This window comes from Grammomys surdaster, unplaced genomic scaffold (genome assembly GCF_004785775.1).
Source record: "Grammomys surdaster isolate TR1022 unplaced genomic scaffold, NIH_TR_1.0 232, whole genome shotgun sequence".
Taxonomy (NCBI): Eukaryota; Metazoa; Chordata; class Mammalia; order Rodentia; family Muridae; genus Grammomys; species Grammomys surdaster.
The window spans coordinates 308,678-323,961 of record NW_021604677.1 but is presented as its reverse complement, the minus strand read 5'-3'; the positions used below and the strand labels follow the sequence as shown (position 1 = coordinate 323,961).

Genomic DNA, 15,284 nt, shown 5'->3' with positions numbered 1-15,284 from the left:
ACTATGCAAACTACTTTAATGTATTACCTCACGCAGCCCATGCGGTCCACACAGCTGCTGGTAGAGAACTCTTTCTCAGAGTGGGACAAAGAGCTGGCAGCAGAGCACACACAATGGCAGCTGCAGAGTTATTGGAGAATTGTTTCACAATTGGTTCCTGATTGGTTCTGAGGGCAGTTCTCATCACTCACTTCAGTAGTCAGGTGCCATGTATGAGCTTTGTGAAGGTCAGCGACCTGAGCATAGTGTTCCAGCTGAAAGCACCAGCTTACCCATCCTATGTGCACCCTTCTGCTATCAAAGAGGTGCATATTTCTAGGTCCCATTTCAAATGCTGCTGACTGTGCACAGAAGAATCCAGTGCCAATATCCTTTCTCTTTACCCATCACAGTTAATATCCATATCTTCTAGTTGAAAAATTACCACATACAATTACTTTTTAACCACAGCTATTGAGTTTTTAAAGTAATTATTTTTCACCCATTATCAGTGGTTTGGAAAGGCGTTTTAAAAAAAATCACTAAAAATGAAAAAATAAGGTAAAAGGTATTACTTTCAATTTTGATTACTTGTTTCAGTAAAGAGGCCGAGTCAACACAAGAGTCAGAATCTGTAGACTTAGCTTCCATGTACTGGGCCAAGCAGCTCTTTGTGCTGTACCTCAGATGGGAGTTCAGAAATGAGCAAAATCTGAAACGTAGGAGTTCCAGAATGGATCTGCCACCTGCCAGCTAGCTTCAGATCTCAGAGGGGACCTGCCTACATTTATTTAATGGAAAGATAAATGTGTTCACAGAGCTGTTACTATAAATTCACTTGGAACTGGGACAGAGGCTGCACTCGAATTCCTCCCAGGCTGGAGTTGCTGGCAGATTTGGTTCAAGGTACCTTTGGGAGGTCATGTATTCTAGAGCAGTGGCAGAGTGTGATTGTTATTCAGAGTTCCTGAAGACCTATTTCTTTTACTACTAAAGCAAATGTTTTGGCAGAACTTATATTATGTATTTATTCTTAGAAATGTGATTACACCTTTACTATATCCAAGGCAGCATATGTGTGGCACTACAATGTTAATGTGATGAGTGTGGTCCAGTAAATAAACTAAAAACTATAGAGTAAGTATATCCTAAGTTGTGAAATTTTAGTTTAAACCAAGAGCATTAATGAGAACACACACACATACAATCACATACAATGCCATTCTTATCAAATTATACGTTTTAAGAATTATAAAACAATACTTAAAAAAAACCACTATGCCTCAGTTTTGTTGGTGATCTTGACATTTCCTTATTCATTTGATAAACGTTTTACATAGCCTTGGTCACCTTGGAAGTTATCTTGTAGAACAGGCTAGCCTGTAACTCATAAGAGTCTGCTTGCCTTTGCCTCTTGAGTGCTGTCACTAAAGGTATATGCCACCTGACCCTGACCTACTTTTTCTCAGTTAAAGTTTAATAGGGATATTCCAAGGCCATTATTTCTAGGGCACACTTTTATTTAAAAATGCAACAGCCATCAGAAGTAAAAATATGTTGATGAAGTTTTGCTAAAAGGATTCTTTGGAATAATTTTGACCTTTTTTCTGTATTTTCCTCCATGTATGTATATCAGAAGTTATTTTTGTCTTAACTTCATCATTTATACAAAGCCAATCTGTGACTTAATTTTTGGGGGAGATAACTATCTTAGATTGTTTATTTTCAGAACTTTAGAAAAAGATTTAATATGATTGCAACCAGAATAAGAAAATCTTTTAGATCAAATATAGACCTGTCTGAAACTTGCTGCTTAGTAAAGTAGTCTCTCCATCAATAAAATCTGTTACATAAATAATTTAGATGTTCAAAACATTCCGTACTATGTCTTATGTCATGATATGCTTGAAATATGAATGAATATTGAGAATATTATGTTTTTTAAACATTTGATACAGAGTTGGATTTTATTAAAATGAGCAAATGATAACTCAGAAGATAGAAACTACTTCCAGGATGTAGGTTTTGTTTTTTTTATAAAGAGCCATCATTTGTTGTCCTGGTGGTGACTACATACAGAATAGTTGAAGCTTTAAAATTTAATTTCTCAATGGAGATCTAAGGGTTCCTTACCCCTCATTTTATCACTTAAAGAAAAAGAAAAAATTTAAATGATCTCGTATTAATGTGCTTTGCAAGGTATATTATGATCATTCCAAAACACTTATGTAGAAAAGTTATCTGAGGTGAATTGAAATGTTTTGGATCATATTGCACTTTTTTCCTTTTTATTTTTGTCTCTACATTCCCAACTGAAATTTCTCTTCAATCTACTCCTCTCAGCCCTCCACCAACCTCCTCCCACTCCACGACATACTCCTCTGGTTTCCTTTGGGGCCAGGGGAGGGGGAACAGGCTTCTTGGGGATATCAACTAAACACAGCATAACAAGTTAAAATAAGCCTTGGTAGAAACCCTCATATCAAGGCTGTATGAGACAAACCAATAGGATGAGAAAGGTCCCAAAAAGAGGCAATAGAGTCAGAGACAATCCCACTCCCACTGTTAGGAGTTCTGCAAGAATATCAACCTACACAACCATAGTTTGTATGTAGAGGACCTAGTTCAGACTCATACAGGATCCATAATAATTTCTTCTGTCTCTGTGATCTCCTGTGAGCCCTACTTAGTTGATTCTGTGGATTGTGTTCTTGTAGTGATTTGACCCATCTGGCTTTCTCCACTTTTTTTCTGCAGTTCTACTCATTCTTCCTAGTGTTCATCCTAGCATAAGGACATTTTCTCAACTATGTTGAGAGCAGTTGTATTCATAATAGCCAGAAAATGGAAACAACCTAGATGTCTCTCAACAGAAGACTGGATAAAGGAAATGCAGTATATTTATACAGTGGACTATTACTCAGATGTTAAAAACAAAGATATAATAACATTTCCAAACAAATGGGTGGAACTAATAAATATCATTCTAGGTGAGGTAACTCAGACCTCAAGTGTCTTGAGGGTTAGGTGCATCTTCTCTCACTGAGGTTAGACCAGGCAGTCCTATGTTGTATATGTGTCTGGGGCCTCATATCAGCTGGTATATGCTGCCTGGTTGGTGACTCTCAGTGTCTGAGAGATCAAGGGGGTCCATGTTAGTCGAGGCTGCTGGTCTTTCTATGGGGTCACCCTCCTCTTCAGATTCCTCCAGTTTTTCCCTTATTTGACCACAGGGGTCCCCAGGTTCTGTCTTTTGGTTGGGTGTAAGTATCTGCATTTGACTCTTTCAGCTGCTTGTTGGGCCTCTCAAAGGGTGCCTTGTTAGGCCCCTGTCCATAAGCACACTGTAGCCTTAGTAATAGTGACAGGCCTTAGAGCCTCCTCTTGAGCTAGATCCCAATTTGTGCCTGTCACTGGACATCCTTTCCCTCAGGCACTTCTCCAGTTTTGTCCCTGCAGTTCTTTTAGATAAGAACAATTCTGGGTCAGAATTTTTTGACTGTACGATGACAACCCTATCTATCCACTTGATGCCTTATCTTTCTAGTGGAGTTGGACTCCACAAGTTCCCTCTCCCCAATTTGGGCATTTTATCCAAGCTTTGATTCCTCACCTCCCAGGTCTCTAGTATTTTCTAGAGGGTCCCCCCACCTCCTACATCCCAAAGTTGCCTGTTTCCAGTCTTACTTCTGGTCCTCAGGGCTTCAATCCACCCCCCGCCCCAATACTTGATCACATTCCTCTTTTTCCCTCCTTGTCCCCTCTCCCACCAGGTCCCTCCCTCCCTCTGTCTCCTGGGATTGCTTTCTTCTACTTCCCAAGTGGGATTGAAACATCCTCACTTGGGCCTTTTGGTTTGTTAACCTTCTTGTGTTCTATGATTGTATCTTGAACATTCTGTACTTTTAAAGCTAATATCCACTTTTTTAGTAAGTATCATGCATGTCCTATTTGGTCTGAGTTATCTCACTCAGGATGATATTTTCTAATTCCATCCATTTGCCTGTAAAACTCATGATGTCCTTGTTCTTGATAGCTGGTCTGTCACCATATGAACTTGTGCGACTCATATCAGAATCAGACATCTTTCCAGTTCCTTAGGAGTCAGTATTGTCAAGATGCACAAGCTTAAGTAACCATCTTGATCAGTTATCTTATTTCTGTTGTGTCAGTAAAGCTTTGGTTTTACTTATGCCCCCACACTCTCTTTTTCATAATTATTCAACATAAAGATTTCTTAGTTTTCTTTTTTAAATTTTTTTCTCTTTAAGTGTGTTATAAATCAGTTTCTAATTGGAGCATTTTTGTCTTTGCTTAAAAAATGACAGAAATGACCAATGAAATACAAGTTCCAACAGAATTTGCTCAGGCATCTATTTCAATATTTCCAGAAGATGAGCAATATTAAAATAACAAGAAAGGGTATTTGATAAGGCACAATGGAAAGAGGAATGAATAAAGAGTTCACTGATTGCATGTTCATTCTAGTACTAACATGAGACTTATGTTTAAGTGTAGAAGGCAGTGGGAAAAAGGGTCATAGTATATAAGATATGTTATGATTACATATAATATATATGTCATATCTATATATGATATATATTATCTATCATCTATATATATTTCTATCATATGTATGTATGTATGTATGTATGTATATATGTATGTATGTATCTGTCAGCCTATCATCTATCTATCTATCTATCTATCTATCATCTATCCATCCATCTAGAGATTCCTAGTCAAGGTGCTGCCTCTGTCTAGGCATGACAGAGACATTTTAATATTTTTTCTAATTTTGTTACTATAAAATGGTCTAAAGGAGTTGTTATTGGTGCCATTTCTTAAGAAATTTGATCTGGTCCCCATTAACTGGTCAGTCCTGCTCTAGATCATAGCTTTGTTATCACAGATAGTTCTCATTTAGGAGGCAGTTGGAGCAGTAAGAATCTCATCTAATGCAAGATGATTGGAGCTAAAGAAAATAGTTCTTCCTTTTTCTACTTTCAGATGTCTACAAAAGGCATGTTAGGTAGTCAGATACTATCTGAGATATTATACAGTATGCAAGTTAATTGAAACAAAGACAAAATGAAAACAGAAAGGGCAGACTATCATCCAGTATTTAGTTATCTTTTGGGGTCCATATAAAGAATCAATGTTTTCTAGGAAAAGCAGTGCCCGTTATCATTTGTAGGTCTATATTTAGCTTATTTATACTCTAATATTCATTTTGTCTTTCTTCCTGCTGATTGAAAGTTTCATTGACTTCCATAAGTCTATTTCCTTGAGGTACAGTACTAGGTTGCTTATGCAAATACTTTTTTTTAAAATATAGATATTGACTTCTATAAATAACCTTATAGTACTTAATAGTTTTTCTTTATGTTCCTATTTTGTTTTAAGAAATTTCATATTCTTTTTATATCTAGCTCAATCCATTATTCACTCAAAATGAATTAATTACCCTCTATTTGTATGGTTTCCAAAAGTTTATTTGTTATAAACTTCTAGTTTTATTATATTAGAGCCAATAAAGTTATGTCATAGAATTCCAGTTTTAAATATTATTAAAAATTAATGGTAATAGTTTTGTTCTTATTTGTGATTTTAACTCTTATTCCAGACTCTGATACATTAGTTTCTTTTCTGATTGCTCTGACAAGATTTTTAACAAAACCAACTTAAGGAAGGCAGAGTATGTTCTGGCTGAAAGTTAAAAGGTCTAGAGGCTGGAGAGGTAGCAGAAATGTGACAGTTGTTTCCGTGTCTGCAGTCAGAATACAAGAAAGAGAATAGTGGACCTCTCTTGTATATATTTTTTTTTAAATTCAGCTCAGCATGCTAGCCTGTGAGATGGTCCCACACATATTCAGTATTCAGATTATGTTTGCTTTCTCAGTTAGAAATGGCCTCCTCTCTCCCCAAAGCCTGCCTTCTAGGAGACCTAATGCAGCCATGTTGACAATATTGAACATACATCAGGAAACAAAATTTGAATTTAGGAAAAATTGATACTTTAAGGTGTTTTCCTGTGGTGATGCTGTGAAACTAATCTGCCAGTAATTTCTGTATTTTTCATTTCTCTCTACCTTTCTCAGCAGGTGTATATTCTAAGATTTCATGATATTTTAGAAAAAAAAGCATTTTTCAAATTTGGTAATGACTTTAGGGCCAGAAGTGTCTTATATGTGATACGTTCATCAGATATTAATTTAGATCCAACTAAACAGTATAGTTGTCAGGTTCATATTTGTTATCCTGTATCAAATTCACTCTTCTAGTTACTGCCATGCAGTTATATGGTATCCAAAATTATCTTTCTGTTATTTATAAAACAAAGTTTATGGATATGAATTTATATTTCTCTAAGACTTAAAAAGGACAAAATGACTGCTCCTGTGCTCTGATATTGCAGTGTGCTGTTTAGCTACCTTCTATTTCCTGTGGTTAAAACTCTTAGAATCCATTTGAACAGAAAAATAAAGTCTCCTCATTTTGTCTTGTATTGAGGCATACAATTTGATCTACAGGGTTCCTATTCAGTTTGGAATTCATTTCACAGTCCACTAATTGTGTGAATGAGAAAAGGAAATAGATGCTTGTATTCTAAAACATGCCAAACAGATGGCTCAAAGATCACTGCTACTACCCCTGCAAGTATAACCCTCTTCTGTAGGTATGAGATCTGGCATGGATCCCAAACACATGCTGAGAGTCCTGTTAACAGAAGGATTGATAGTCACTGAACCTCTTGTTTGTTATGAGTTTTATAGGCATTATTTTTATCATTGACTCACAAAGTAGCTGGTCACTTGATCAGGTGCAGAACAGTAAAATTCATATTCATTTCACTTACAAAGCCAAATGAACTTTTATTGATATGGAAATTTTCAGCGAAGAAAACAGCACAAGAGATTAAGCTTAGGTTCTTGAAAAGGGATTAACACATACACTGAGATTCAGGCTGTGGGATGGTGCATCATGACTGAGAATAGATATTTGAAAATAGAGCCAAAGACAAGATCTGAGCTTATATCTTAAGCTTTTTAAAGTAACTCTCTTTTAAAAATCTCTCGCTCTTCCTCCTGCACAAGAGAACTGTTTACTTCTATAAAAAATATGTGAAATATATAATCATTCTGAATGTCACAATTTCATCCAGTGTACTTCTCTGTCTGTGGTGAGACAGAATATGATAGACCAAGGGAAAGTGAGAAGACCAATAAAGTGTCTTTATATATTTCCAGCTAAAAAGGCAATACCAGAGTCTGTATGGATTTAGGAGAGAAAGGCCATGTGGGTCAACTGTTCTAAAAGAGTTGTAGTAATATGGTCACTGTGTCTTATCTGAGAGAATCAAAAAGTATAGAGGAAATTGTGTTTTGTCTAATGTAAGGAACACTTCTTAGCCCATTATTTCTCTGTATGTCCTTTCTCTGGCTTCCAGACTGATGCTGCTCTAATGTATGATGCAGTGCACGTTGTGTCTGTAGCTGTCCAACAGTTTCCCCAGATGACAGTCAGCTCTTTGCAATGCAATCGACACAAACCTTGGCGCTTTGGGACCCGCTTCATGAGCCTAATTAAAGAGGTAAGTAGAGAAAAGACTGAGTAAGGACAGTGCAGTTCTTCTAGCACACAATTTTATTTTATAACTGAAACTTCAATTTTTAATGGATTCTTCCTTCATATTTGTGATAACTGAAGTTTCCATTTCCTTCCCTCCTTCCACTTCCCAAGTCCCCTCTTTCACAGATCTACTTTCCCTCCATTTCCTCTTAAGGAAAAAACAACACTCCCAGAGACAACAGCCAAACAAGACAAACCAAAATACAAAGAGACAACTAAATAAAAACTATTATTATAGTCATAAATCAGTTAAGTATCCATCGACATGTCTGCAATGACCTAAATATATGAAGCCTATGACCCATTAAAAGCTTGATTGATGATATTAGCATTATTTTTGAAAATCTGCTTTTCTGACATTTTATTTAAATAAAGACTTAGATTTCTAAAGAATTATTGTATTTTAGGCAATTAACTATGAAGTGTTTTTTTAATTTGAATGTCATTTAGGCTACAATAAATTTAAAATTAATATGTGTGACATAGCTATTTTATCTATGAAACTATATGAAACAAAATATACAATCATTTACTTATATTACCTAGCCAGATTAAAAATTAATGTAACAGGACTAGGAATGTAGTTCAGTGCCAGACTCCTTGCTGAGTGTAGATGAGGCCCAAGTTCAATTCCTATCACTTTGAAACACAAAAATAAAAATAATATATGGATTCACAAAGTACAAAACTTACTTCACACTGTGTAATGGAGTAAGTCATATGACAATATATTGTCTCTCTTCTGATTTTGATCAAGCCTGAAGGAAGAAAAACAAGTGGAAATTTACTCATTTATGCATATGTGCACACATTTTTTTCTATTCCCCCTAAGAAGGGAACCTTTGTTTGCTTAGCACATTCCTCCTGGATAAAAGTTTACATGGTCCATTGTCTTAGCTATTAAAACAATCACAGGCATTGGTACACTTAAGATTTTTCATCATTTTCTTAAGACTAACAACGTATTTTATCATGGAATGAAAATGCAAATAAGATCATGAATAGGGATCTCACAATATTGTTAAACAATTTCCATGCATGCTCATTCTCTAATGTTTACCAAACTCAGTTAGGGGTACCGATTTTCCCTGAAGAACATGATCTTTATTAGTTGCTTCACATTCTCTATTAACTTCGTGTTTAAAGCACTCAGCACTCTTAGAGCTCTGTACATAGATCACAGGTCTCCGTGGTGAAAGAATTGATTTTCCTGAACTCAGCATTTGAAGATTATGACTGTGATGTGTGTCAGCTAGCCCGGAAAGAAACAGCTATATGACATTCTCCACTGTATTTATTGTAGGGTGTAATTGAGAGCTTTGTCCACTAAATCACAGTATTCTCCTTAAGAGGACCAACAGGAGAAATTTCTCTGAGTTCTCCATACCAGGAGAGGCTGTTTATCGCAAGCAGCATGTATGACTCCAAAATATGAATCCTGCATATTACAATTCCATCATTTTTTTTTCTTTTCTGCTTTGGTTGCTAGGAAGTTTAAAATTGAGTATATTTGAGAATTTTTATTACTTGCCTGGTTTGGGCTCTTATATTTTTACTTTTGTCTACCTAGTTTCATTTTGCTGTTCCCTACATATATTCTGATGCTTTCTGATTCTTTTATCTGTCGTTACATTATTTTAAATCTTTTACTTATTATTTGAATATTTTTTCTTTTGAAGAAGTTGAACAAACTATTTTCTATATAGAGCAGTTTTTGCATGTATAAATTTATGGGATATATATTGTAATACGATACAGATAATAACCATGTTTTCTATTTCATCTGTAATTTAGTAGCTGAAAACTATTTTGAAAGGCCTGCGTACTAGTATCAAAGAAGCCAACAGGGTGACTAAAAAGTAGTACATTAATGATATTAATTTATATTCACTATTAAAATATTAACCTTAATCTTTTAAGAATCGTGTCTTTGGGCTACTAGTGTAAATTATTTCAAACTTTGCAGTTACATGCATATGCTGAAGCATTCAAAACTTTCAAGTAATTATTATTACAAGCTATTCTATTTCTAGATGCCATATAGTGAGAAATATACACATTTTGCTAAATACCAGACAAAATAGGAGAATATTTTTATTTAAAGTAAAATCTACCTATTTACTCACCTTGGAGGGATTATATTCTACCTCATATTTCACTGAGTATCTTTTACAGGCACTGTAAATGATATAAAATAATTATGAAATACTTTTCTTGTTTTCTTCAGGGAATGTAACTTTGTTTATTTTAAGGGAATACTGTTAACTAAAGAAGCATAACAGGCTCTTGTGGATTCCATCTGTTTTCATAGTAATAAGTTCACTACTGTTATAAATTTAGGGAATACATTTTAATTTTGAACAATACTGAGTGATATAGTTAATAATTCATATACTATACCTTCCTTTTTTTTGTTAAATGACCTTCAGTATATAAACCAAAATCATTAAATATACCTAAGGAAAAACATAGCAAATACATTGATAATACAAGCTAAACATTTATACTCAAGTTGGAAATTATCAAAGAAAAAATTAAACCTTTCACATGTCAAGACAAAATAACCCTTAAAATATGATTCCATATAATTTAAGAGAAGAAAGGAGCTTGGTTTCCCAGTAATCATGGAAAATATTTCTTGTGAATTATGAGTATCTGTTTTTTGTTTCTTTTTGTTTTTCAGGCTCACTGGGAAGGTCTCACAGGCCGAATAACATTTAACAAAACCAATGGATTACGGACAGATTTTGATTTGGATGTGATCAGTCTCAAGGAAGAAGGTCTGGAGAAGGTATGTGCGCTCTTCATTTTGAATATTTAATCATTCTATGAAATTTTATAATGAAAATAGAAGACATCTTTGTTACAGTCACATTTCATGTTTCTTTAACTTTAAGTCATTTCCATATAATCATGAACATATTATTAGTACAATAACGGACAATTAAGATTTAAAACTAAAGGTTTATCTTTAATTTATAAAAAGATTTATTTATTTCACTTTCGGGTATTTGATTATTTTTCCTGCATCTATATATGTGTACCCCACTCATGCCTATTGCCTGTTATGGTCAGAAGAAGCTGGAGGTACTGAGGATTCTTGCTGCCATTTGCTGATAAGAATACTGTGTAATTGTTCTCTACTTAAAATTGGGCTTTAAAACAATAAACACAAAATAACATAAACAAAACCACCAAAACTACCTCCACAACAACAACAAAACATTTTTCATGCTGGGTTATTGTAAAGCTAAACATCTAAATTAAAACACGTAAATTAGGTGATACATGAACAGAAGAAGTAACACTGGCTCCCCTTACTTTATTCTGTGTCTGTGGTTCAATCACTCATTGTAACAATACTGTAGTCTGATAGTATTTGTGATGTATCAATTAGGCGTTTTCTTATAGTTTATTGAAGTGCCTAGATAATCAGATATTGTGATAAGGACTTTAAAAAGTTCTATTTTACTGAAATACTGTTTCCTTAAAGAAAGTAAAGCAGATTTCATCCAATAATTGCATTTGGAGTTGAGTTAGGAGCATGGTTTCTCCAGCCTAAGATACTAGCATATATGAATGCTCAAACTACCCAGGAGAGAAGTAAAATGCACATTTCTTTTATAGTGTCATAAAACAAATATGCATATATTATGACCAATAGATTACTTGGGTGAAAAACAATTATTTCCTCCTACTGAGTATTTCAGACTGTACCATTTGATAACACAATGTAGTGAGGAAAGCATTTTAAAGAACAGGAATACAAGCAGCCATGACACAGTGACTTCTAAATTATCTTGTTTCTAAGATGAGAGAAACATCTATATATATAATGGGTATCATGTATATATGATAATCCCACAATGCAAGTAAAGTAGAACTGTGAGTTAATAATACTGGCATGAAATCTCTTAACTGGCTTGTATTTACTACTGAATGCTGAGTATTTACTTTATAAATTAATGTGTACAATAATTGTCCTTAGAGCTATTTTATTCAAGTCCCCAATTGATGAATATTTATGAAAAAACTGAAAGATCATCATATGATGTACTTAGAATTAGCCTTTGATTATTGGGAAAATACTGAGTAGTAGAAATTGACTTTTTTCATAATTGCTCAATATGGGTAAATGTATTGCACAGGATTTGAGTCAACCATTTTATGTGTATTTATAAAAGCACTTATAATCGTATATGCATCTGTAGAAGGAGTAAGAATTGAAGTAAAAAGACTAGCTTTAACTTATATATGGGATCTGTATAAACATCATAACTTCAAATAATTTTGGCATGAGTTTATAAATTTAAAATTATTCTATAAAACTAAAATATATAGAATCAGTAACAGAAAATAAAACATTCACCAAACCTTTGTGACCATGTCAAAGACTGACAAAATCATTGTTATGTCTTTAAAGAAAATTGAAAGAACCAGATGGCATACAAGAAAGTCACTCATTGTAAGAATAACATTGGGGGATCAGAAGAAAAATAATAGTAGATGAGAGAATTAACCGTAGAATGATATTTATTCATCATTTTTTACAATATAGAAAGGTCTCAGACAATTAGTTAATGTCTACAGTTTTAATTGGCTCAAATCCATTCTTAGTCATGTATATTCATAGACAATATTTTAATCTCTCTTCAACAGTGTCTTCAACTCTATCTGGGGCAATTATAGTGTGTATATATGAACACTAATTCATTTTGTTGATTTGACTTTTTTTCTAAAAAGTATAATCAGCCTACAAATGAAAAGGGTGAGTTTTTACCTTGATGACATTCATAATTTAGAATGGCCAATAGATGATCAAGAAGGCGGTAATTCCATATCCAATTTTATGATGATTGAATTTTGAAATTCATTATTTTACCCCACCTATGTTTTGCAATTTCTCATCTCAGAAAAGTTAATATGAAGGTTTCTTTTTTAGCAGAAGTAATTAAGAACATCAAAGTATATAAAATAATATGCTAGAGGAATCATTATATAGATAAAATTTGGTGATTTTAACACTCTTAATTCTGTTTGCCACAATTGAGAAGGAGAAATAAAGAAAACGTGTAAAAGTATCTATTACTTCACTTGATCCTCATCACATAAGATCAACTAAAGGAGTATTTAAGTATTAAATAAATCAGATATTTTGATCAAAATATGGCTTAAACAGCAATGAGAGGAGTAACTAATTAGCTATTTATTTATAGCAAGAATACTGACAGGTGTTATAAGCATTTCCATGTGTTTCTTAGGCCTTTGGAATTAGTTTGTGAGAGGAATGTGAATAATTTTAGAACTTTAGACTAAAATGCAGTATATAGAGCTTAACAGAACATTGTTGGGCAATTTTGATAGGTTATAATGCAAAAATAAATGTGGATAATATAGTTCTTTCTGATTTATGAGCTCTCAGAGAGAAAACATGGACTCTACTGGGAACTGAGATGGACTATCTGGCTGCTTTCTGTTTATGTTCTGAGTTCAGTGAGGCCTTAAAATATTCTAATTCAATTGGCAGAAGAAATATCTAGACAGTATAATCTACTCACACAGCTCTTATTCAGATTCTCAGCATGAGAGAGAGAGGTGCGGGGGGGAGGGAGGGAGGGTGGTGTAGTGATACAGACAGCAGAGCAACGAGAGGTCGATTTTTTAGTCCTTCGGAAATGTCATAATTATCATGATTCCCAGATGTTGGATGTGGACTTGCCGAAGGAAATGTTTTCTCCCAATAGATTTCTGTCTTGCTTTGGTCATATTTTTCCATACAATGTCTCATTTATCATTTTTGGAATGAAAATTTCTCTTTATATGATTATATATTGGAACTATGCAGCTTGTTTTTTATTTTATAGATGATTATAGTTTAAGGATTGCCTTGAATTCATGAACTGTTTTTGAATGTTTGAGATTATGAAGAGTTTAGAGATGAATTATTTTCAATTTTTTTCTCTTGAGACAGATCTCATGTATGGCAGACTGGCCTCATTCCCCACTGTGTAACAGAGAAAGACACTGAACTTTTGATCTAGCTGCTTTCTTCTGAGTTCTTAAAAGCATGTATTATCTATCATGCTAAACTTGTGTGGTTCTGTTGACCAAACCTGAAGCTTTATGCATGTTAGTCAATCATTTCCAAAATGAGGCCTATCTCTAATGCTAAACACATTTGTTGTTGTTGTTGTTGTTATTAGATTCTTAGTGTAAACTTGTGGTGTTTGAGGCTGTCAGTTTGACAGGGCCTAAAATCATCTTTGGGAGGAAAATTCTAAGAATGATGTTTAGGGTATTTTATGTAAGGTTTTGATAAGAAGACTCACAATAAAAGTAGGCATCATTGTACACTGAGCTTCATTCCCAGCCTAAATAGAAGAGGAGAAATTTAGGTGAAATATGACCATTCTCTTTGCATCCTTACTGGATTCAATGTGAGTAGATATCTCAATTTTCTAATGCCAAATTTTCCCACTATGATCAACTGTACCTCAAACTGGGAGCCAACATTAATCATTGATTTCTTAAGCTACTAATTGTTCAGTAGCATGAGCAAAATAACTAATACATTTTAATAACTTATGAAACATGAGTCTAATTAGAATATTTGGTAGAAAAAATAAACCAGCACTTCGTAGTTTTATAATTATATAGAAAATAATCCAGAAATAACAGATAAGTTCTTGTTAAAGAGAAAGAGAAGTGTGATATCTTCAGGGCACTGAGCACTAATAACTGTGATTGAAATAAATTCTTCCCATTTTCCCATCAATTTTACAGAGGCATTGGCTAGAACCCTGTGTGATTGACAATAAACCAAGAAAGATAACCAACAGCACCTCTCTTTATGTATCTGTAGATGGTGCCTTCCTTCAAGCAGGGCAGAGGAAATTAGGTACCATTCGAGATATATTCTATGCTAGAAAATAAGACAGATAATTTTTTTGTGGAAGAAGCTTCTGTTTACTGTTCAAAATTACAAAAATGAAAACTGGTAGTTTTTGACACTTAAATTATTTTAATGTGAACAAAGGGCATATTGTCTCTTGTGCATCCAAAATGCTCTTAGAATATTCCGGAGCACTTTTCTACAAATATAGCTATGATACAGTCCTCAAAGGCATCTTTGTTTTTATCCTTAGATTCCGTTCATCACAGCAGCCAGAGAGAGGTGATTCCCAAAACATGTTGGTCATGCTGTTGTTTAAACCAGTGTTTCTCAACCTGATGGTCCTGACTCCATTGTGGTCACATATCAGATATCCTGTATATCATATATTTACATTATTATTTATAACAATAGCAAAATTACACTTATGAAGTAGAATCAAAATAATTTATTGTTTGGGGTCACCTCAACTCGAGGAAACGAATTAAAGGGTCATGCCACTAGGAAAGTTGAGAACCAGTGGTTTAAACACTTGTGGCTTCCCTTACACAAAGCATTTGCTCCAATGTCTGAGGAAAAGTTATCTTTTGCAATTGCATTGGGAACAAAGAATGGCAATAATAATATTTCAGATGCCTGGGACTATGGGTCATCATTTTTAAGGAATTAGAGTATTTTATAGAGCAGGTGAGGTGATGTCTATTGTTAAAGGATTGCATACTACACAAGTATAAGATGTGACCCCTAATGATAACATTTTAAATATTTGACTCTTTAATCC

General features: G+C 34.1%; 1 protein-coding gene across 2 annotated transcripts in view; it reads left to right on the top strand.

Annotated features, from left to right (window-relative positions):
- The window catches only part of Grik2 (glutamate ionotropic receptor kainate type subunit 2), a 657,422-nt gene that overhangs the window by 352,375 nt on the left and 289,763 nt on the right, over positions 1-15,284 (top strand). For both annotated transcript variants that reach the window (XM_028773628.1, XM_028773629.1), the window contains exons 7-8: positions 7,430-7,573; positions 10,295-10,402. In XM_028773628.1, the coding sequence (XP_028629461.1) occupies positions 7,430-7,573; positions 10,295-10,402 (252 nt within the window). The remainder of the gene's footprint in view (positions 1-7,429; positions 7,574-10,294; positions 10,403-15,284) is intronic.